Source organism: Zootoca vivipara, chromosome 1 (genome assembly GCF_963506605.1).
Source record: "Zootoca vivipara chromosome 1, rZooViv1.1, whole genome shotgun sequence".
NCBI classification, from domain to species: domain Eukaryota; kingdom Metazoa; phylum Chordata; class Lepidosauria; order Squamata; family Lacertidae; genus Zootoca; species Zootoca vivipara.
Genome location: NC_083276.1, coordinates 78,061,132 through 78,084,938, shown reverse-complemented (window position 1 = coordinate 78,084,938; position 23,807 = coordinate 78,061,132). Strand labels below are relative to the sequence as shown.

General features: G+C 42.7%; 1 protein-coding gene across 4 annotated transcripts in view; it reads left to right on the top strand.

Moving 5' to 3' along the window:
* Nucleotides 1-1,402: 1,402 nt before the first annotated feature.
* Nucleotides 1,403-23,807, top strand: part of CPT1A (carnitine palmitoyltransferase 1A) — a 42,915-nt gene continuing 20,510 nt past the window's right edge. For 2 of the 4 annotated variants that reach the window (XM_035122628.2, XM_035122602.2), the window contains exons 1-7: nt 1,403-1,559; nt 12,759-12,912; nt 13,970-14,109; nt 15,217-15,388; nt 18,247-18,348; nt 20,918-21,055; nt 22,252-22,329. In XM_035122628.2, coding sequence (XP_034978519.1) covers nt 12,772-12,912; nt 13,970-14,109; nt 15,217-15,388; nt 18,247-18,348; nt 20,918-21,055; nt 22,252-22,329 — 771 coding nt within the window. In that variant the 5' untranslated portion in view covers nt 1,403-1,559; nt 12,759-12,771. The other 2 variants (XM_035122610.2, XM_060276672.1) reach the window with 2 other exon arrangements.

The following is a 23,807-nucleotide window of genomic DNA, read 5'->3' as shown; positions in this document are numbered from 1 at the left end:
CCCCTCACAGAGGAGAATGTCCCAACTATCTCCTACAAACCACCCCTACAATCTAGAGTGTTGGTCCAGAATCTGGGAGATGATGGTTCAAATGCCCCAACAATGTTTTGGATTACAACTCTCATCCATCCTAGTCAAGCCAGTCCAGTGCTGACTGGGGCTGATAGGATATGCACTCCCAAACAACTAGAAGAACATTGTCGATCTCTATCACGCAACACAGATCTACCTTTCGCAAGGGCTGTGAATGGGCCCACAGCTCTGGTGTTAATGTGGGGTTTGCTTCAGTCTGCTGCCCCATTTCACTATTTTACTCAACCCACAAATGACAAGCAAAAACTGTACTTTGAAGTTACCAGTTCAAAACAAATCCGCATTCCATGACAATAGTTTCTACTACACCTTTCAACAGAGAGGAATCTGAAGCATTTGTCTTCCTTTTGTGGACAATGGTTCACCCAACCTCTAATCCAGACTGTGTCATGCCCTGTTGTACTGTATTTGACTGATGGTCACTGGTGATCCCTAAACGCAGGTCCCTAAATGTAATTTAAGGATCACTTTTCAGGGCTCATTATTTAAAGTACAAAGAAGTTTTCATATATGGAGAGGATCCAGGTGGGTTCTCATTTCATCCATTCCATCCATCTGGCTATACTGTAATGGTTTAATCACTGCTCTTCTGCTGGAAACTACAAAACTCGCAAAACTTTCTACACTGGTGGGTTAATATTGCTTTGTGCATGTATGTTATCCTGCCTTCCTAGCAGGACAATTTGGCATGGCATGTCTGAGCAGCATTCGGGGAAAGCAGTTCTCCTCCTCAGCACCGCGAAAGGCATAATTTTCTGGAGTGCCCAGCTTGTAGGGCTGCTGGCGAAGGCCCAGAGCCTTTCTCCCGTCTCAAGGCCGGCAGCTCGCTGCCTTTCCATACCGTCGCCTCCCGCCCCGCCAGGCCCGGGAGCGCCACGCGCCACGTTTCCGTTCCCGGGGCTTTGAGTGGAGGTACTGGGACAGCGGGATTGTGTCGCTTCCTCCGCGGGGAGAGAAAAGGGGCTTGGAAAGCCCGTCCTCTCTTCCCTCGGACTACCAGTACTGCAGGCGCGCTCCAGTAGGAGAAAGAGGGAGCCCTCCTCTCTCCTTTCAAGCCCAGAAGAGCCCCGCTTTCTTTCTTTCGGAGGCGCGCGCGAGGGCAGAAGCCGGCTCCCCCCCCCCGCTCCTCCGAGCTCCGCCCCACTGCTGCCTTCGCCCTGCCTGAACGCGCCCCTGCCGCGCCTCCTCCTCCTCCGGCTTCGCACTTTGCGCCCGCTGCTGCCTCCTCCTTCCCCGCCCAGTCACCCCGGAGCGGCAATTCCCGTTTCTCGGCCCCGGCCCCGCCCTTCTCCTGGCAGCTCGGCCAATCCGGACCCAGCCGGTAGCAGCAGCAGCAGCAGCGGCAAGGGCGCTCCAGGGTGCTGCACTGCGCGCGGGCTTCCCTCGCGCACTCTTGCGCGCCCTCTCTCCGTCTCCTCACAGCCGCCTGCGAGGAGGCGCCCCTTTCCCTCCTCGCCGGATAGTCCGTAAGTTGAATCTTTCTGTGCCCCCCCCCCGCGTTCCTCTCCCCGCCCCATCCGCGGTTGGTGTCTTTCGGTTCTCTCCCGCTAGTTTAGGGAGGGTGGCCCCGCGCGCATATAGAGGAGCACGCGAGGCCCGGAGGGGGCGACGATACTGGGGCGGGGAGTGCCCGGCGTGCAGCGCGAGCAAATGTACCCCGGGGTTCCCGTGTCCGGAGGGTGCTCCGCTCGTTGTCTGAGGGACTGTCTAGGGGAGAGAAAGACGGCGTGCGCGAGAGAGTCCCTTCCCACGTGAGCGCCTTCCTCTTCCGCGGCTCCCTGGCGCTTGGCGGAGGAAGGACATCACAGGGTGGGGAGAAACTTGCCTTCTTGGTTCCTGTGTGTGCAAGAGAATTGCGGTTTATAATCTTTCTTCCGTTAATGCAGCAAGCTGGGACAGGAGGAGGGTCTTCTGCTGCCTAACGGAGCAGAACTATTTGCTCCCCTTGAGCTCATCGAGGCCTGTCAAAGATTAGGCAACGGAAATTTAGACTGAAGTTTTGCATGGTGTACCCTTAACTTGGATGCAAGCCCAGCTGAACACAGCAGCATTGCTTGAGATTGTGCTATTAAAATACTTTTTTCCCTTCCAGCTTTTACTTGAAGTTAGCTGAAACCTTTTCCCACTATGTAAGAACCACTGAGCAAACAGTGCTCTGTTGAAATCAATGATAGTCTCTTCAAGTCCGGGTTGCTCACAATATGGTCTTCTCTGAGGAGTGGCTGACAACATATAATAAACAAATCTTGTCTCACCTTGACAGGAAACTATACCCTTTGATATTATCAATGACATACACTGACATACAAACATTGTGGGGGGGGGGGTTGGGGGGGAGGGAACTTCTTTAGAAGTCAGGCAATCAAATTGTTTCTTTTTAAAAAAAACACACCCCTTAAAATCACTGGATAGTTTACAGTTTGGTCTCAAAAGTAAGCCCATTGGGTTCAAGAGCCTTACCACAGCTGTCAAGTTCTCCCTTTTTAAAGGGAAATTCCCTTATGCTGAATAGGCTTCCTCGTGAGAAAAGGGAAAACTTGACAGCTATGAGCCTTACTCCCAGATAGGTATGTGTAGAATTGCAGCTGTAGTTTTCATAATATATAACTAGAATGTTTCCCAAGTACAGTTAAACCCCCTGTTTCCCTAGTGTGCATTTTGCAGAGGAAGGGCAGCTCCTATACAATACAAATAGTGGGGAAAATGAACTGGTCACACCTCTTGAGAACATTGCTTTTAGCAATGAGTTGACAGCAGTGGGGGTGTATTTTGGAATTGGGCAAATAATACATAATCTTTGGGCATTGTGTACAGGTAAACCTATCCTTATAAACCACTAATGCTGTAATTCTGGAGCCTGCAGCTGTGCATATTGCCAAGAACCTGAGCCTTGCAGGAACTTGTAGACCTTCATTTAATACTGAGGAAACACAGGGCATTATGCAAACTTTGGTTTTAAGGAAACTTTTGTTTTAATATGATTTTCTCATAACAATGGCTGAGCTTATATCTTGGCTGCTGCTTAGAGATGATTATGATGGCTTCTTAGTGGGCTTCTGTGAGGAACATCTAAACATTTTCTTTTAAAATAATTTACTGCGCCAACCCCCTAACCATGGCCCTATACATTTGGGATAAATTGCCGTGAGCAATGTGGTAGTTCTAGTATAACTGGAATAGCTGAGTGAGGTAGAATAAGCAGGATCCTGTTTCTCACACTTTTAAATGGAAAGTGTCTTCAATATTAGCTGCAAGCATGTAATTGATTCCTCACGTAGCTGCAGATTAGGAATAGTCTTAGTATGGACAAAATAAAAAGTAGTTATGTGCAGTGCCATCAAATGTGCGTTAAGCCAAATGCTCATTCCTGCTTGAGATTTCTGTGACCTAACCACATCACCTCTGCAACAGAGGAGCTAATGACCATCTTAGCTTAGGGTTTTGAAAGTCCTGTAACACTTCATTGTAATATAGGGCAGGTGGAAGCTTACACATTGGATGTTCCCGTTTCTGTGCAAAAACCAAACTTGAAAACTGTGGAATACCTTGAAATGTCAACAATGCTGAATTCAAGGCAGGGGAGATTTGAAGGCGGCAGCAGCAGCAGGGGGCATGAGGCGAAGTGAAATAATTTGCCTCAGGCGGCAGACCCAACCCCCTCCCTACCCCCACCGCTGCACCGTTGCCAGTTCCACTGCAGCTTCTCACACCCCTGGCACAGCACCATTGCCTGCTGTGCCCTTGCCACTGCATTGTGGAGGCAGTGTGGGCACAGTCACAGGTGAGAGTACAGTTGCAGTGGTGGGGATGGAGTGGGGATCCGGATGGGGGGAGGGGCGCGTTGGGGTGCTGTCAGGACGTTTGCCTATGGTAGCAAAATATCTCAGGCTGTCACTGATCAGAGGTGGGTGGGATTTTAGCCTTCCACGTACTCAGCTAGACATAAAGTATTTCACCAGACAATGCACACTTGGCATAGGGAGGCTGGGGGCCATAACAATGAAGCATTTGAAAAGCGGGGGCATCTCATGAATGCATTGTGTTTTAAGAAGGCTAGGCAGCACTTTATGCTGTTCCCAAAGTTGAGTGGTGGTCGCTCAAAGTGCATGATGCTGAGAGAGAAAGAATAGTGAAAATAAGCCTCGAGGTTACAAGAAACCTCACAGAATAGGTTTTCATGCTTTTCTCTTCCATCCACACTTAAATGGGAGTCTCATTGAACTTTGTAGGTCTTTGAGTGAACATGCATAGGATTGTGCTATACGAATTTTTAATCCTACGCAAAGTTATGTGGATGTGCAGTATGTCCTTTTGAAAGCCCTGGGACCTAGAAAAGTATTAGGGTGCAGGACAGGGGCATAATCAAGAAATGAGCTGCACAAGAGAGGGAAGTGTATCCTGTTCTCTCACTCCCTGCACCCCATATTGTATATCCATGTTATACTTCTATAAATCGGAGGGTTGAATTTGCTGCCGGGTTAGCTTGTGTTTAAGAAAGCACTGAATTTTAGTCGTACTGTGAATTTCCTTTTGTATGTGTGAGTCATTCAAAGTGCTTTATAGTTTTCTTGGGAAGTTGGTGGTGCTTCCCTTTTCTAAGAATTGGGATGTTGAAACAGAATCAAGGCTAGAGCGTGAAAGGCAAGCGGAGCTTTTGTAGTTTGGTGGTGTGTTGTGTGCATCAGCGTAACCTTTTGCCTACTTTTCTGAGTCTGTCATGTGATCTTTCTTTGCTGTGGAGGAAGGGCGGGGTTTCAAGAAGTACGCTGCTTTGCAGAAGTGCCTTTCCGATGACATACTGCATGACTCCATAAAATTAAATCACCAGGGCTGAATAAAACGGGGGGTGGGGATGAGAGGCCGGACTGAAGAAAAGGCACAAGAAGGCACTATTTTGGGAACTCGTTGTAGGTCAAGTATGTTTTCTTGCTGGAAACGGAAATACTGTAGTAGACGCTGTCTTCCTGCTTGAAGTATTGCTTCTGGAAAATACTCATTTGTACAAAAGCAAAAGCAGCAGCGTGCCCTGTTGTTGTAGATAAGTCGTCTTCACTGCCAGCTCTAAGGATCTGGGGACATATTTCATGAAAGTCAGTTATTTTCCTTTTATATAACCATTTTTGTGGTAAAAATAGGTATTCTGATATTTGACAGTAAAGTTTAGTACTTTCTATCTCCTGTTAGACTCCCACATGGGTTGCCATATTACTCAGTTGTAGCCGATACAAGCAAGAGTTTGTGCTCCCTTAGAGATTAACCAATTACGTCATAATACATTTGTTAGATTTTAATGTGTTTTGTGCTTGTTAGATTTGTTCGTCCAATAAATTAATCGGTGTGCCTGCCATCCTTGGCATGATAACCATGGTTTCTCGCCCTTTTTGTTCCTTTTGGTGTAACATAGTAATTGAGTACTTGGGAAACACAGTTCAATCTTTTACAAAATGAGGCTATTTAAATACAGAGAATAACTATTGATTTTTTCTGTTTATTGGAGAATTTTGTAAACCAATGAAAGGAACTCATAAAAAGTTAAATAATCAAAGTGGTTTGGTGCGTGTTTCTTCAAATCTGTCAGTTTTTCTGCTATCTCTTTGCATATCTAAAACTTGAGAAATATTTGCAGTGGTCTCTTAAGAATTATGTGCATACACCCAAAGTTGTAAAGCCAAAGTTCTCTTCCTTTATTCTCAAGTGGAGTATTTATAATTGAAGGACAAGTCTGAGGAAAACTGCTTTGAAATGCAGTTGAAATTACTACTGTTTATAGTGCAGTTAAAAACAAACACAACTTACTTTTCAGCATGTCCTGCAGATGATAAGACCAGTTTCTATTACAACAAGGAAGGGGTGGTCCCATTGTCTTATTCTGAAAATTATTAACCACTTTTATGAGTAATCGAACATGATAGCATTTTCATACTGGATCTTGTGTGTGCGCTCTGACCTATAGCCAGTTCATACCTTAATGAAATGGGTGGTGCATTTACATGGCTGCTTCCCATGCTGTCATGGTAATGTATGTAATGGGGAAATTGCACTCCTAGTGGTTCTGACATTGGAGGCAACAATAGACACCTTCCATGTGGTCTCACTGTTAACATACGCAACATATGGGGCAGCAACCACACTGAAGCGGTAATTATTAACTAGTGTCTGTTCTTTCTAAGGAACACATAGATAATAGCTAGATAATAGATCATTCTTTATGACCACTACTCTTACAGTAATTTGACAATGCTCAGTATCAGCAGTACACTTCTTATCTAGATTTTATGATTCGCCCCATGAAGAAATACCAATTCTAATCAAGGCAAGAAATTTGTAACCTCGAGGAGCATTAATTTAAGAACCTTGCTGTTACCAGCATGCCTGTGGTGGGAGAGGCCAGCTGACTTTAAGTGGGGAGCCTCTCTGCTTTCTCTAGTCATGTCCTGAGCCCCTTAGTCTTAGCCACCTTCTCTGGGATGGGTATTACCAATACCAGCATGTCACATGTGAATTGTAGACAGCATTCTGTACCAGTTTGGTGCAAAGGATCTTGGGGCATGCCACAATGATTATGTTGCCCCCTAGAAGTGAATGAGAAGCTTGTAGATTTCAGAAAGGAGAAAAGCATCTCTGCATATTCATATGGCTTTGCATTAAAATATACCTGTTCTTTCATTAAAATAAACTCTGTGAATACAACCGGTTGTTCTAGGTTTGAGTAAAGCCTATTGATCTATTAACCTTTAATGTTTCTTGCAGGTTATGATAAAAACAGGGTGCTTTCAAAGAGTTGCTTACCTTTAGACTATTGATGGGAAAGCGCAAGTGAACTTGCACAGCTGTCTGTGTCATTGTCCTTGGCTGACCTGCTGTTTTGTACTGCTTTGTTTTCCTTGCCACGTAGGGTTTCTGTTTGTCCATTGGCTCATGATGTGACTTGCAGCTGCTGTGTAGCTACATTGAGAATCTGAGTTTAGTTCTCTGACATTGGCATCTAATGTGCTGCATTCCAGAAAAGCACACACAATATTTCTAGAGTTCCAAGCCATAGATTAGTTTCCAGTAACTCTCTACTCCTTTTCCTTCTCTAGCTTGTGCAAGCCTTTTCAGGTTGGCATTCTTCTCTGCTGTGTTTTCTTTGTAGCCATGGTAGTTCTTCTTTTGGGGGAAACATACTTTTTCTTGGTTACTTTGTCCACCTTTGATCCCAACCCTGCACTCAGCTCCCTGCACTCAGCTCTCAGCTGTGGCTTCTAGAGGCTGTTAGCATGTGACAGTGGCCACAAGCAAGGAATGGGTTCAACTAACTGGCTAAGTCAGGTGAGAGTAGCTGATGGTCATTAAACCCTTGATGTATCAGAGACTTCCCTTGCATTTGAAGACAGGCTACAGTGGATTGAGCAGATGAGACCAATAGTGGGGCCAGTGGAAGAAGGCGGTCTTCACATGCTGTAGAGGAAAGTGAGGGGCAGATGGAGCTTGTCCACCTGGGAAGATAGCCCATTTGGAGAAGAAAACACTAATTCAGAGTGGAGTTCATAAGACAGTTGGATGGTGCCTTGTACACCTCCTTCTGGAAAATCCTGCAGCCAGGCTGGTGCCAAATATGTTGTCTTTGGACCACATCAACGAGGCTGAGGGCAGGGGTCTTACCATCTACTCTGCTTTTTTCTAAATAGTGCTTGTATTATTTTAGGGGTACTGAATGTCAGGTCTGGGGGCTAAATGCAGCCATACTCTGTGCATCTCTTGGCAATCTCCCTAGACCATGGTCAGGGATGATGGGAATTGTAGTCTCAAAACAGCTGGAGGGCCAAGTTTGGCCATACCTGCCCTAGACCAGGCATCCCCAAACTGCGGCCCTCCAGATGTTTTGGCCTACAACTCCCATGATCCCTAGCTAACAGGACCAGTGGTCAGGGAAGATGGGAATTGTAGTCCAAAACATCTGGAGGGCCGAAGTTTGGGGATGCCTGCCCTAGACCATACTCCTCACTTGCCCTGCTCAGCAACCTCCTCAAGTGTTTTTGCCTGGTTTGATTGTGTCTTTGAACTGTGACAATGCCTCTTCTTTGCTTTGCTGAAGAAAGGTGGTGTATTTGTGCAGAAATGCCCAACTTTTGTATGGCTCAACTGTTGCTCTGACCACACCTGCCACAGGTGTGCAACCTCTTGAAAGTTGCTCTTGAGGAAATGTGGCTCTCCACTTTTACATTACAGTATTTGAATGCGTTATGGGTCTTTTCCTATTGTTTGAGTCCTTGTTGCCCTGAATTTTGCAAACACTGCAGGCACTTAGATCAGCAGAATGTAATAACTGATCCAAAACTGCAGGGAATCTTCTGATTTTCCTAGCCCAAGGTCAGTGACTGGATACCTAAATCCACAGGGAGAAAGCAGTTCATTGTGGAATGAAATGGCACAGTGGAGTGAAATGGCACAGTAATGGACTTCACCCTGTTGTCTAATGGAATAGTTCTAGTTTTCTAGATCTGACACTATAGAAAAGCTTCATTAAGCACAAAACTTTGGCATTGGTTTGGAGGGAAACCAAAATTCTGGGGTCAAGTTAATGAATCTGCTATAAAATACATAGCTTTCTAATACCTCATGTACTAAAGTCTTCAGAAGGGCTAAATGTTCAGTATGGATCAGGGACATGTTGGGCTAAAAGATAACCATCATTGTTGGTAGCAGAATTGTAAACAATATAAATATTTACATATACTGCGTTAACAGAGATTGGACATTTTGCTTCTTACAGATATTAAATCTGTTCTGTTTCGTATTCCTGACTGTGTGCTGTTTTTGTATTGTGTTTTGTTACAGGTCAGTAAAAAAACAACTAATACTGCTATTAACAGTAACTACTTCTCTTTAAATCATTTTTACTTGATACTGCAACAACACATCTTGAATTGCTCCTTTGATCAATTGAGACAACGGAATAGTTACATCCATTCCTTTCGAGAACACATTGTGCTATTTTCCCTTAAAGCGTATTGGTATGGCTACAGAGGAAATCATTCAGATGTAGCACAGATGCTGTTGGCATTGAGAACTTGGGAGAACTATGCTAAGTGGAGAGATTGTCTCAAGCCTTGTGTGTGTGTGTGTGTGTGTGTGTGTGTGTGTGTGTGTGTGTGTAGTGTTTGTGTGTGTAAATCTTTACCCTTCCTTTAGCAAAGCCTGGCCAAGGGTGCTTTGCCAAATGACATGCCAGCAACCGAAATAAAAGCTTCCTCATCTTTTCCTTTGCGTAATTTTGTATAGCTTTTGCTTTCCCTGCAGTAGTGATCTACATTTTTTTCTACATAAACGCACATGCTCTGTAGTGCCGTGCCCTTTCGCCCACATTTCTGAGCAAACATGTGACTGCTTTAGAAATGTGGAGGCGGGGAAAGTGCTGTACAGCAGGCTATTTTAAAAATCTCTTTTAGAATGCGGGAGAATAATCTTAAAAGAGAAATGATCGTTCGGGTTTTTTTTTAATACTCAGCTGTCTGCTTATAATACTAAATCATATTTTATTATTTAAGGGAGGGAAAATTATTTTGCTACAGACTCATGTAAGTGTTAGTGACACTGCTAGGGCTGAAGGCCCATACTTACCTTTGCCCTGTACTTTCCAGGCACAGGTCTGTGCTTTAAAGCTCTGTGTCTGAGCGGGTTCTTTTTTTCACCCTGAGCTTCCCCTGCAAAAACCCACTCTTTAAAGCTGAAGCACAACAAACAATTTGGGTTTTGTATGGATTGCCATTTGCTCCGATTCAGTGGTAAAGAGTGGGCTTTCTCTAGGAAAGCTACAGAGCACAGTGTGGATAAGCCTTTAAGTTTCATATGTTTTAGGCTTCACCAGAGTAGCATTTTGACCTCTCATATTTGTCCATGAGTGTAGAGCAGTGGTTCTCAATTTGCAAAGTACTGTGGACGCCCCGTTTTTCAAAAGCCAAGCTATGGATTCCCTACTTGTGAGAATTTTGATATCTCTGAAGTAGTTTTTGTTATGTGAATGGTGCAGTGGGTTCCCTGGGTGGGTTACGTAGAATCCCTGGGTGTCTGTGGAGCTTCAGTTGATAACCACTGGTGTAGAGAAATAATATTGAGTGAGCATTTTCTTTGGGAATTCATGTGGTGGAAAGGAAAAAGCATTCAGCTTTAAAATTTAGAGGGGCGGGGGGAGAAAGTTAGTTTTCAACATCAGTGTCTGAGACCCTAGTTTTCTCTATATATGAAATACAATGAACTCTAATTTTCATGCAACTATTCATATATCTTGCCTAGAATTCATTGCTGAAGAAGTTAGAAATGAGAATCAAACCAGCCACTAAGAACACAGGAAGCTGCTTCATAGCAGATCAGAATATTTGTCCATCTGGAGCAGGGGTGGCCAACTTCCAAGAGACTGTGATCTACTAAAAAGTGGCAGTGATCTACCCCCTTTTCGGGGGTTCAGGTCAAAGTTGTTGAGTGTTTTTTAGGAAGGAAAGCTCTGGTTTTTTTTGGGGGGGGGGTCATGTAAAAATTGTTGAACTTCTTTAGAGAAGAGGAAAGTGACGTTGAGCTTTTTTTTAAAGGAAGGAAAGCTCTGTTTTGGGTGGTTCAGGTCATTTTAGGGGTGCAGGTCAAAGATGTTAAGCTTTTTTTAGGGGAGCCAAAGTTTTTTAGCTTCTTTGGGGGGAGCCACTGATCTACTGGTGATTTACCAAACATCCAATGATTTACCAGTAGATCACGATCTACCTGTTGTACATGCCTGATCTAGAGCAATTTTGCCTACTCATGAAGCAGCTCTTGAAGATTTTGGACAGAGGTTTTTCAATCAACTGCTACTGGATAATTTTAACCAGAGAGTTTTGCATGCAAAGCCACAAGCTTTGCTACAAAGCTCTGGGCCCTCCTCCACCGGGGAAGGAAGCAGCTCTCATTCTGCCAGTGAACAATAATGTTGCCACAGACCTTGTTAAGGGCCTGATGTAGAAATGGAAGCTTCCATTTAAACTTGCACCATGCTACTGCAAAGAATGTTGAAGTACTGTATTCATTATAAGAGGAGGTGTTTGGTCCCAAACTATTTTTTATTTGTTTCATTTGCCCAATGGCATATACATGTGCTTCCAGGGTTAACACTGACAGCAAATATGATAAAGTTGTCCTCTGCACAGCCATTTCATTGTTGTGTCTTCCTTTTAAAGCCAATCTTCCCTTAATCCTCTGTCACTCTTTCCTGGTTATATACTAGTCCCATCCCCGACCTGTGACTTTGTCTGTGGCTAATGTTTTATTGCTACTTGAAGATCAGCTTTATCTACACACATTTGTTTTAAATAAAGCTTTAGGTCAGTTGTGGGAAGCCTTTAGCACATGTTGTTGGACTACAACTCCCAACGTGCCTTACCATTGGCCATACTGAGTGGGTCTGATGGGGAGTTGGGAGTCCAAAATCATCTAGAGACCTACAGGTTTCCTTACCCCTGCTTTAGGTCATAGTGTAGCAAAGAAGAGAATGAGATATAAATCAGGTGGCCCCTCCTCTGCCATGACTGACAAGCAGCTATCTTTTCAGCAGCTTACAATATATCATTGAAACATTTGTGCTTTTTTCTCCTATGTGAGGAGCCTAGTTTCTTTCCACTATGCAAGATTTACATAGCAATTCCAATGCTGATTCAGCCATCAATCTTGCCCAAAGCACACTGTCAGCCTCATCAAAAATATATTTTAAAGCATTGTATTCAATCAATCAATCGATTGATTGATTGTATTCAATTAAATGTTCATTTATCACTTTTTTAAAAAGAGTATTCATTTTTATTGTGGCAAAACTTAATCCAGTTATGGTTTGGATTGGGAAATGGGGAGAGAGGAGCTGGGCTGTTGTCGGGCAGTGAACCAAATTGCCAAATTTGCTCTAAAAGAACTCTGCTTGTTAATGGAAGTGGATGTTCTAAGTATTCGTTACACTGGAGTAAAGGTAAAGGGACCCCTGACCATTAGGTCCAGTCATGACCGACCCTGGGGTTGCGGCACTCATCTCACGTTATTGGCCGAGGGAGCCGGCGTACAGCTTCCAGGTCATGTGGCCAGTATGACAAAGCCGCTTCTGGCGAACCAGAGCAGCACATAGAAACACCATTTACCTTCCCGCTGTAGCAGTACCTATTTATCTACTTGCACTTTGACGTGCTTTCAAACTGCTAGGTTGGCAGGAGCTGGGACTGAGCAACGGGAGCTCACCCTGTCACGGGAGTAGTAGGGTGCTAAATCTGTATATTAAAAACAGTTGCTTAAAAGCTTTACTTGAAATCTTTCCTGTGGGTTCATGACCATCAATAATACCATAGTTTCCCAGTTCCAGCAAAACTGGAAACTATAGTTAATGGAAGACAAGCCAACATTTTTGCTTACATGTGCAAGGGCTGTGTGCATGACCAAAAGGCTCATCCATAGTTTGGCTTATTGGTGGAGGTATAAATGACTGAATGTGCCCAATGATGTGGACTGGAATATTACAGAAGTGAGTAGTGCTCCAGCAGTATTTGATACCTTCAGTAAACAATGATGATGATTACTCGCCTTTACAAATTTGCAGTAGATATCATATTCTTGGCTTCTAATTCTCATGCAAATTAAGTAGCTAATAATAAACATTTGTTTGTTCTTTTGTTTGCCAGGTAAATTCTAAAAATGGCGGAAGCCCACCAGGCAGTTGCTTTTCAGTTTACTGTAACCCCAGATGGAATTGATCTGCGTATGAGCCATGAAGCTCTCAGGCAGATCTATCTATCTGGTCTCTACTCATGGAAGAAGAAATTCATCAGATTCAAGGTAACTCATATTGCAGATCTGAAACTATACTTGGGACTGGGGCATATATTATGCAGCAAACAAGGGTTTCTGAATACCCAATTTTGCATTTTAGCACTAGTTTTGGTTGATGTGTATATCAACCCTGTCCATTTCCCACCTCCTGGCTACAATCCCTCCTGGCTATTTTTCTTTTGAGTTAGATTTAGAGACCAAAAAGTAGTCTGGCCAGAGCAGAATCAGAGTACTGTAGAGGTGTGGTTAAGCAACACTCTGCTGCCTGCCAAGTCTTCCTCCTCCTGGGTTAACTGGCAACCACATGTTTCAGAAATGTGGGAACCAGATAGTGTGAATCTTACTCTGAAATGTTGAAATAGATTTAGTGAAAACCCATGAAATGTTCCCCTCACTTTCTTTACTTTCACTTCATCTGAACTGCCTACTGCCATGGAAAAGTAGACCCTTAAGAAAATGATGCATTGTATTGGGTGTTGATCTTGGACCAGGCAGACCTGGGTTCAAATCCCCGCTTAGATATAAAGCTCATTTGAGTCATCTGGTATTTCTCACTAGTGCTATATGGGCAAGAGAAGGACATGAAGGGGCTTTCTTGTATGCCATCTGATTGCCAGATAAAGTTATCTGGCAATTCAGAAGCTCTTCCCCTTTGTTAGGGCCTGCCTTTCTATGCTAGGAGATATTCCAGGTGAGGAAAACATCCATCATAAGGGCCTATCGTAGTTGTGGGCATGTATCTCCCTACCACTTCCTGGTTTGGTGGGTGCAGTTTGGAGGGTCCTGTGCTGATTTTCAGCTTCTCAGATATTGCCATCTTTACACTATTGCCATATTTACCAGTCTCCAATACATTTTAAAAAGAAGTTTATCCACACGCCATTCTTGCTAATTATACATAACAGTGTTCAATAAAGAAGACTAATGCAGTGAGTTAGTCTGCATTCACATGGTTATGTTCACTAAATATGTCTGGGAAGTGTTAAATGGGTGCTTCGGAATCCAGAAAAGCATAATATTCTTGTGACTCAGTAGGGCTCTTTTTATGTTCTTGCCTTTCCAGAATGGCATCATCACAGGAGTCTATCCTGCTAGTCCATCCAGCTGGCTTATTGTAGTAGTAGGAGTTATGTCAACAATGTATGCCAAAATAGATCCTTCATTGGGACTAATAGCTAAAATCAACCAGACCCTTGATACGACGTAAGTAAACTCTCTCTTTGCATTGAATAGATTTTTCTGGTTAGTGTTAATGATGGGTGGTACGTCACTTCTCAGTTTGGCTCAAGGGTACAGTGAGATAATAATGATAGAGTAGAATCCAACCCTGCCCCCCCTTCATATGCTTACCCTGCAGTTGCTGCTCTATCAACAGTGTTGGGGAGTGAGAAGAGTTAAGTGTCTCTATATCCATATGTAGAGACCAGTACATGGTGCTTGGTGCTACTACGTGCTATTCTGGGTCTATGGACCACAATATAGCTGTGTGTGTGTGTGTGTGTGTGTGTGTGTGTGTGTGTGTGTGTGTGTGTGTGTGCAGCAAGAACTGCACAAAGAGCTATGAGAAATTTCATTTCTTGGCACTTCTAAACTAGGAATGAGGAAGAAATTTGATCCAGTTCACATTTAATTTGCGCTTTCTTAGAAAAAAAAACCCCCGCAAGAACTGAAGCACAGCCATCCTTTAAAATGAATCCTTCTCGGAATTTTACAGTGCAGCTCTCCAGCCATGAAACAGTGTACCCCCTGAAAGAGTGTACCTGCCCTGAAATGTGTACCTCTTCTGATACAGTGGGTGCAGTTTGGGTGTGTGGTGGGGCTGAAACATGGCAACAAGGCATTTACCATGGTAGTATTGGCAGCTTCCTCTTCCCCCACTCCTTACAATTTTAAAAAGGCTGCCACCAGCACTAGCCAAGGGGAATTGACTTCCATGTCTACCCCACAAATACACTAGTGCCACATTCTAAGGGCATGAGGGAGACCATGATGGCTGGGGCTCTGTTACAGCCACCACTGCTATAAATGTTGTTTTTTAAACAGTAAAAGAAAAGGGGGTGCTGCCATAATAAGTATATTCCTCCTCCTAATCATTTGTGCCACTTTGGGGGCCTAGCCTGAAAATAATCAAACATGCCACCCCCTCAAACATGCCACCTTGGTGAATTTGGGGGCTTATTTCAGCACAGTCCTCATGTTCAGAATGATCTCTTCTTATTAACAGTGGCTTATTGGTATGCTTTACTCTTTTACATTTGTCCAGAATTCTTGGAGTAACAGATGCTCGCTCTCTCTTTATTTTTTTAACAGAGGCTATATGTCCAACCAAACACAAGGTATTGTCAGTGGGATTCTTTTTGGTACGGGGCTCTGGGTGGCCCTTATTTTCTCCATGCGCTACACGCTAAAGATGCTGCTTTCCTACCATGGGTGGATGTTTGCTGAACATGGCAAACTTTCCACAGGAACCAAGATCTGGATGGTAAGAGATTTTTCTCTATATATATTTTGGAATATGTGGTTGATGTGACACTTATTTGATTATACCTGCCATTGGTAACTTAGTTTTTAGGGGCGCAGCTTCAATATTTTTCTTCCCAGTTCCTTCTTATTACTGCCCCTTAATATTTAATAGAAAAAACCAAGGAATGCCACTGAGGTGCTGCTGCTTATTCTTCAAAAAAATCCCTTTGGTTAAATTTTGTGAACTGGCAGAATAGCCCTCTACTTGGGTGAAGCTTGGCTACTTTGACTGCAATATTTGAATAGCTAAATATTCAACACAATTAGCCTTCTCAAAGGACCACAGTGTGACTAGTTTCTCTCAGTAGTGGAACACAAGCCTTGGTAAAAGGACCTCAAGCCAAATTCCACTTCTGTCAGGAACTTGCAGCTTCCTCAGTGTTACAGGGAGGCGGGTGGTTGCTTACCATTCTTCCCTTATTTTGAAGAAAGCATGAGGAGAATGTGTCAGGCGGTGTTGGGAAGTAGCTGGGAGGAAAAACTTCTTTTTTTCTTGTGTAGCCTTGCAGCATAAATAGTCTAATGTATCCTGTTGCTAAACAGGTCTTACCAACAACGTGGTCTTGTGGTCATTACATCCTGTCCCTTTTATTTATTACTTGACTATAAAAAGGAGTTCCGGGGAAATAATGGATTGTATGTTGAATACTTCTGTGGGAAATAGAAATTGGTTGCAAATTAAATGTCTGATAGTTTTCTTCAGATAGGATCCCAAGAGCTTTCTCATTTGAATACAGGTTCTATCTGAAGGGTAAGGCTTTAGAGTATTGTATCAGTCTGGCTTGGCGTTTTCATTGGCTGGAATTTTTGGCATGTTCTACAAATTCAATACTTAAAAGACCAGTATTTCTTATAACGCTAAGCTTGAGCAGTGTGAATAATTATGACTAATCTGTTTTGCTGTCTTGATTTTTACTCCTGGATAGTGGCAGGAAGCTGTTTTTTATAACTAAAATGGCAAGTGTGATAAGAAATATAACTAATTTTGCTTCCCTTCTCCCAGGACTAAAATTCTCAGATATTTGAGCTATTTTAACCTAACTGGCTTACTCCCTAGGTTGCAGCATTCTATTTCACTACAACACCATTGACCAGTCTAGCTTTCCCCCCAAGCTTCTTTCCTTACTGATTTTGTAACTTGTTTTCATATTTTTTCTTTATTTCCCTAGTTAAAGAACCTTGGGAACAATGATTGTGTCATCATTAATCTGTGCTCATTGTATGAACTTCTGTGTTCTGCAAAAGTTTTTTAAAAAATGAAAGTTTAATCCAGCAGTGGTTGGTGCCCTCTGGGACTGATAAAGTGGAAGGCAGGGAGACCAATAGTAAGCAGAGCCAACGCCAGGTGGGGCCAGCTAATTACAGTTTTGTCCCTATCCTTCCCCCCCTGCTGAGCAGTACTAAGGCAACGCTCAGTCTAAGGAGGAAGCTGATAGCCTTTACCCCACCTGGATTGGTTGTATGTAAGAACGCAGCTGGGTGGAGGCTAGCTGAGAGCAAAGAGAGATTGGTGGAGCAGTGCCTCGTTTGTCCTAATGAACAGTGGAGGTGAAGTGAAGCAGCAGAGCAGATAATTGAAACAGGCAGCATAGTATACCAAAATTAAAAAAAAATTAAAAAAACCCAGATGAACAAAATGGTCTTACTCTAATAAAGCACTGAAAGAATTTAAAACAAACATAAATACAACTCTTGAAACACAAGTACCAAGCATTAAATACACACCAGCTTCAACTAGTTTCCAAATCCGCACGCCATCCTCAAATGTATCCTGAGTGCAGGACACACTTGGATGCACACAAAGGCACAGCCTCAGGATGCAGTCCCAAAAGATATAGGCAGTCCAGTGGAAGGCAGTGGAAAGGCCAACATGCTTCAGTGTTGTCTAGATCAGCGGTGGCCAACTCCCAAGAGACTGCAATCTACTTGCAGAGTTAAAAACTGGCAGTGATCTACTCCCTTTTGGGGGGTTCAGGTCAAAGTTGTTGAGCTTTTAGGGAGGAGGGAAGCCTGTTTTTGGGGGGTGCAGGGCTTTTTTAGGGGAGCTAAAGTTGTTTAGCTTCTTTGGGGGGAGCCGGTGATCTACCACAGATGTTCAGTGATCTACCAGTAGATCCCGATCTACCTCTTGGACGTGCCTGGTCTACATGGTCTACATCTGGTGTACATGCCTCATCCCCCTTCAAAAGCTTTAGCTCCCAGGGCTGTAGTTGTCCTGTTCTGCACCATGAAACTCTTGAGTGTTCTGGCTGTTCATGTGGCGTACCTGTGCTCTTTCCTCCGTCCTTCACAGTTCTGCTACCAAAAATATTCCAGTAAAGCAGCCTTCCTCAGTTTGGTGGCCTCCAGATGTCTTGGACTGTAATTCCCATGAGGTTGGTGGGAGCTGAAGTCCAAACATCTGGAGGCCACCAGGTGGGGAAGGCTGTAATAAAGCAAGAGAGGATTAATAGTTCAAGTTTATTGGTACTGTGCTGTCAATGTGCACAACACGTTACATCAGTTAGTCAGGTCCCTGCTCTGAAGGAGATTACAAGGGTAAAGATGAGTTGGGAGGAAAGTATGCAGGCAAATGTTGCTAGGGTTAGCTTGATACAGTAGGGGATCTGAATTAAGAGGATAAACCAAAAGCCACGTGAAAAAGAACTTCTACAAGCTTTAAAAGCAGTAGGCTAGCAAGAGTTCATGTGTTTTATGGTTATCTTGTACAAAGGAAGTCCAAAGATTTAGAGTGCATGTTTATGAAACAAAATATAAATACTCATTGCAACTGCCCTACATTCTGTAAAGTGTTGCTTTTTTCTGTTTCATTTTCAGACACTAGTGAAGCTTTTCTCGGGTCGTAAACCAATGCTGTACAGTTTCCAGACATCTTTGCCACGTCTTCCTGTTCCTGCTATTAAAGATACCGTAAATAGGGTATGTTAAATATTTTGAATCCACCCCCAAACTTTAATCCAGATGGAATGCTGCCCTTGTTTTCCTTGTCCAGAAACATGCATCAATAAAGATGTAATATGATTTCTAATTAGTTTGGTTCTAGGTTGAGGTACTGGTACGTCTGTATCCATGCACAATAAACCCAAGAATACTCAAGGGCACACCTTTAATTTATCTTATATTTACATCCCTAAAGGCAAGATAGTCAGTCTTTACATTTCCATGTCTTTTATCTTCTGTCTGCATTGTGTAATCTTTAAATGGCTTGGAGTCTTGTGATTGTTTTCTTCAATGGACTTTGTCCTAAGAATTACATTATAAAAATAACCAGTACTTGATGATGAAAGGAGACCACAATAACCATTTTAAAAGTGCATTTTTTTCAAACGAAATAAAAAACCCCAGCATATAGCATATTATATTCTTTCAAAAGTCTATAAAATTTTGCTAGAATATGAGCGCAAATTTCAGAACACTAAATATTATATGGTGAAATGGGCCCAGTTGGAGAAAAAATACTGAAACATCTCTGATAATATCTCTGGAAATTTGGTCACAAGTTAACTTTTATATATGGACAGGGTAAGGAATTACTATAAGATCTTGTTTAAAAATTGTCATTCTGTAAATGATAAGTAATATAAACATATTCAAATTTCTGGCAATATCACAAAGAGAGAGGTTTTTGTTTTTACTATTTGTGGGAATTGTTCAGAGGTACATTTATGGATTCCTAAATGGCAGTTTAGTACATGGAGAATGTGCACTGGGTCAAAACTCTTCCTCCTTGCCCTTCCACTGTCTGCCTTCTTTCATCAGGACACTAATCCTGGCTAGCTTAACTATAGTTCCCCTTTACAATAGAAATGAGAAACTGATTTAATGTCAGTTTACTGCCCAAGATCTTAAACAATGGTTTTAAACATGGCTGGAACAGTTTCAGATGTAAAAACGAATGATAGTTTAAGCCCACCAGGATCAGCATGCTGATAGAGATGGTGAGCTCAACATGCTTGCAAAAAAGAGTTTTGCCATGCAGGAATATATTGTACATTGAAACTGGGCCAGAGAACTAATATCTTACATTGCTGCTGGGAGAATGGTTCACACTAAGTTTTGGAGGCAAATGGAAGTGCTGATAACTAAAGAGTAACTGTGCAAGTTGTGGCGCTGTGCTTCTGTAGTAAAATGAAATTTTATGTGTGGTAGAACTAAAAAAGTGAAAACATGTTTAATAGCTAGAGACCTGCTAATTTGCCAGCTATATATATATATATATATATAGAGAGAGAGAGAGAGAGAGAGAGAGAGAGTTAAGCTTTTAAATGTGACTTGATAACTTACAAGCTAGAGCTCAGTCAATGGGTTAGTTTCTCTCACTTCCTTTCCCTTATATGTAATTCCTCTTCCACTCTTCCAACTTTTTCTCACTTCTCCTTTTTCCTCTCCTCTGCTCTGTCAGTTGTGCTGCTATTTCCTCCTCTCCAGTCTGTTCCTGTCTTCACTTCATTCCTTCCCCTATTGTCTCATTTGTTTCTTTATCTCCCCACATACCCTGTTCTTTTTTCTACTTTCATCATGCCTCCTTCTCCTTCCCCCATTAAGCTTTCTCTGCTCACGACTCTTCCATCTTGTGTCCTTGGCCGTTCATTCACCTCCCCCATCCCCAGTTTTCCTTTTACCAGCACACACAGCCCTACGCCTGCACAATGGCTGTTGGGGCCTGCCACACGAACCTTGTTTCCACAGTTCTTTGTATGATGAGTCAGGTGCAATTTATGACTCATGTGCAGTTGTGTTAACCTTCGTTGGAGGTGAAGGTTTTCCTCCTTTCACACACCTTTCCTCCTTTTTTTGTACTTTTGCAAGCCTCATGTCTCCACAGCACCTGCTAACACTTCCCTCTTGTGTGTTTGTGCGGTGCTGTTTTTGCTGAACAAACATTGGCACTCTCACCTGAACATCAGAAATAAAAAGAATGATACTTTCCAATAAAGAGTCAATTCTTCTAAAAAACAACCTGATCTGCTTCAGGGATGACTTACCTGTGGCACTCCAAATGTTGTGGGACTCAAAATCCCACCATCCTTTATCACCTGCCACACTCTCTGGGGCTGATGTGAGCTGGACATGCATGCAAACAATGCCACGGGTTAGCAACTCCATTTGGGAGATCTTCTAGTCAAAACAAAAGAACCTACAAAATATTTCCAGATATTTTCTACAAGGTGACGGTAGATGCAAACAGCTTTTTAATCATAGTTTGAATGGAAATATAAGCAATAGATAGTTTGACATTCTTCAAGTCTCTCTTGCTTGCTTATTTTCTTACAGAGACTTGTTTCCACATTTTTGCTGTTGCTCTCATTAGCTTGTTTCTCAGGTTCCCAATGATGGCTCGCAATAGCATCACCAAATCATGTAACTAGGGTTGCTCCTGGTCATCCCACTGTATCCCACTGCCAGTTGCTGCTGCTCTGTTGTAAAGTACTGAGTTGGCTTTGGTACAACTTTCTGCATTGACACTAGTTCTTCTTATAAATTCCAGTATTTGGAATCAGTTCGACCGCTTATGAACGATGAGGAATTTAAAAGGATGGAAGGCCTTGGCAAAGATTTTGCACTTAATCTAGGACCAAAGCTACAATGGTACTTGAAACTGAAATCCTGGTGGGCTACAAACTATGTAAGTAAATGAATTGAATGCTTTCATGAAGTCATGCAGTTAATGCTTCTCAAATCTTCATTCTTGAATTTTAAATTTTCCAAGATTCTCTGCTTAGAATAAAAGATAGCATTTCAGTTCTAGAAATTCTGTTTCTTGTGTTGACTGCAGAGACTGGTGATAGTCAAGACTCGCTAAAAGGTTTTTATGGAATATATTTATAGTAATCCCACCATTTTCAACGAATGTCATAGCACTGTGGCCAGTGCTTTTTTGTGCAAGCATCATCTGCTGTATTTCTGCTGTTAGGAAGGTTGATAGCTGTCTTGGCAGCCTATATTGGGTTATAATAAATTACTAGTTTGATCTCATATTGAATCTTAATTATCTTAAGTTGTTGTTATCCGCCTTTTCCTGCATGGTGAAAATAAACTTGTAAGCCGCATGCAAATGCTGAAACTCTTAGGTTCTCGGTTTGACAGGCAAAACTGCCTGTTTGTTCTTGCACCTGTCTCAAATGTTGTTCCACAGCTCAGGGTTGATGTGGCAAACCAGTTTGGAATTGCACAATGCTACTGATTCACAGATGCTTTTCTGGTTAATCATATCCTTATCTCTGCCTTAGCCAGTTGCACCGAGCATCAGGTACCAAGAAGCTATTTGATATTGGGAGTAGGCTAGTTGAACAACTCAGTTAATTCTGATGGTGGGAATAGGAATCAGAATAATCTTTATTTGCATCACCCACTGGCCATAGCAATAAAATAAAATGTACTGAAGATAGAGGTTAAAAACTTAACTAGACAAAATACATTTTGGAGGTTTACATCAATAATCAAACAATAGATCTTATTCTAATTGCCCCCACTAAAAACCTTGCAGTTTTTGCTGTCACCTGATCATCTTGATCTACTAAAAGAAAGGACACAGTAGCATTGGTTGAGCAACCTGGCATGGACGACAATAGAGGGGTAATAACCTCACTCCTCAAATCTTTATAAAGAGTGCAAGCCAGAAGCACATAGCTCTAGATAATTTTTTTGTTTCGCTCTCTAGCAAAAGTAGAAAATAATACTGAGCTTGTATTCAGTTTTCATTTTCAGAATCAAGGTGTATCCAGGTGTTTAGTGTATTGATGTCCCAATGGTTGGGGCACTTTGTTTTAACTGATGAATGTCACTGATTAATTATTTTGATCTCTTTCATTGTTCTTATAGGTTAGTGATTGGTGGGAAGAATACATTTACCTCCGAGGCCGTGGACCAATTATGGTGAACAGTAATTATTTTGCAATGGTGAGTAAATGGTGCAGTTTTGAAGGCGTCGTCATCTCTCCCGCAGAGCCGCTTCCTTTAGGGCTGAGATGGGAAGCCTGATGCCCTCCAGTTGTTGCTGGACTACAACTCCCACCATCCCTGATTATTGCCATGGTGGGGCTGATGGGAGCTGTATTCCCAACAACAACTGGAAGGCCATAGGTTCTCCATCTCTGCTCTGTGGGCATGTAATTTAGCTGCCACAACATCCTAAATTGTACACCAGGTCACATGCCAGCTGCCTGAACTGGAGCAACTCACTTTTGGGGTTGCTTCATCATGCATACTCTTCCCAGCATGTGCACTAAGATAGAACTTCTGTTGCATTGTAGCATTAGATTCTGGTATGACTAAGAGGTTGTTTTTGGGAGGATATTTTTAAATCATTTTTTCCTGCATGCCTGGGGACTCCCCCTGCAAGGGTTCAGAAATGGCTTCCTTGTCTATGAGACCTAAGGTCATCAAGTTTGCTGTTAGAGAAAACAGTATGAAATGGTGCAATTTAGAGTGTTCCAGTTTAAGGTGCCAGCCATGCCCCTTTCCAGAATATTCCGTTCCACTCCTTGATCCCAATTTTCCATTTCCCCAACCCCAGCCCATCAGATTCTTTGTTCTGTGACTACAAAGCACACTCAGCTGACAGTGAGCTCTTTTGGTATTCCGTCTCTTAGGATTTTTTCGTTTTCATTTTTGCTAACCAAAGCATTTTGCAAGCTATTCCACAATGGTCAGTCAGTATTCCATGTCCATCCTCATTTGGCTTGGGTGTTTGTTTGTTTGTTTGTTTGTTTGTTTTGAAAGGGAGGGTTATCCTGTTGTGTTTATTATTATTATTATTATTAGTAGTAGTAGTCATCTGCTGATAGCTCCTTCTTGTTCATGTATGTTTTGACTACATAAATTCAGGAACTCTCCATGAGGACTAGAAACAGAATACTAGATATTGCCCTGTTTGCATGTCACACTAAGCCAAACTGTGGTAAGAGTGAGCTCCAGGCATGGGGATCTCAACCTCTTCCCTCCAAGCCTAGTCATTTTGCTGCTGTACCACATTGAACTAAGCCTTGGTTTAGCTTAACATTTTAGGCTTGCAGTATGGCTTTCCTGGACAAACCATGGTTACAACTTGTGTTTAGTCTGGAGAGACCAAGGCCATGAGCACATCTTTGGACAGCTATAGCTTAGCTCCATGAATCTCAGCAGCAAAATTACCAGGGTGGAGTGAAGCAACTCCCATCTCATCTCCGGGAGCACACATGCTCACACATTCACACTAAGCCATGGTTTGCCTTAGCGTGATGTGCAAACCAAGTTGGTGTCTTGATTAATGAGGTGGAAGATGTTTTCTGAAGATGGCTTTCAGTGAATGTCATACTGACCTGCAACTCTACATGCACTTTGGTGCAACAGAAGTCAAGTAATATATTCTTTATTACATGTGAATAAGACAGTGACTA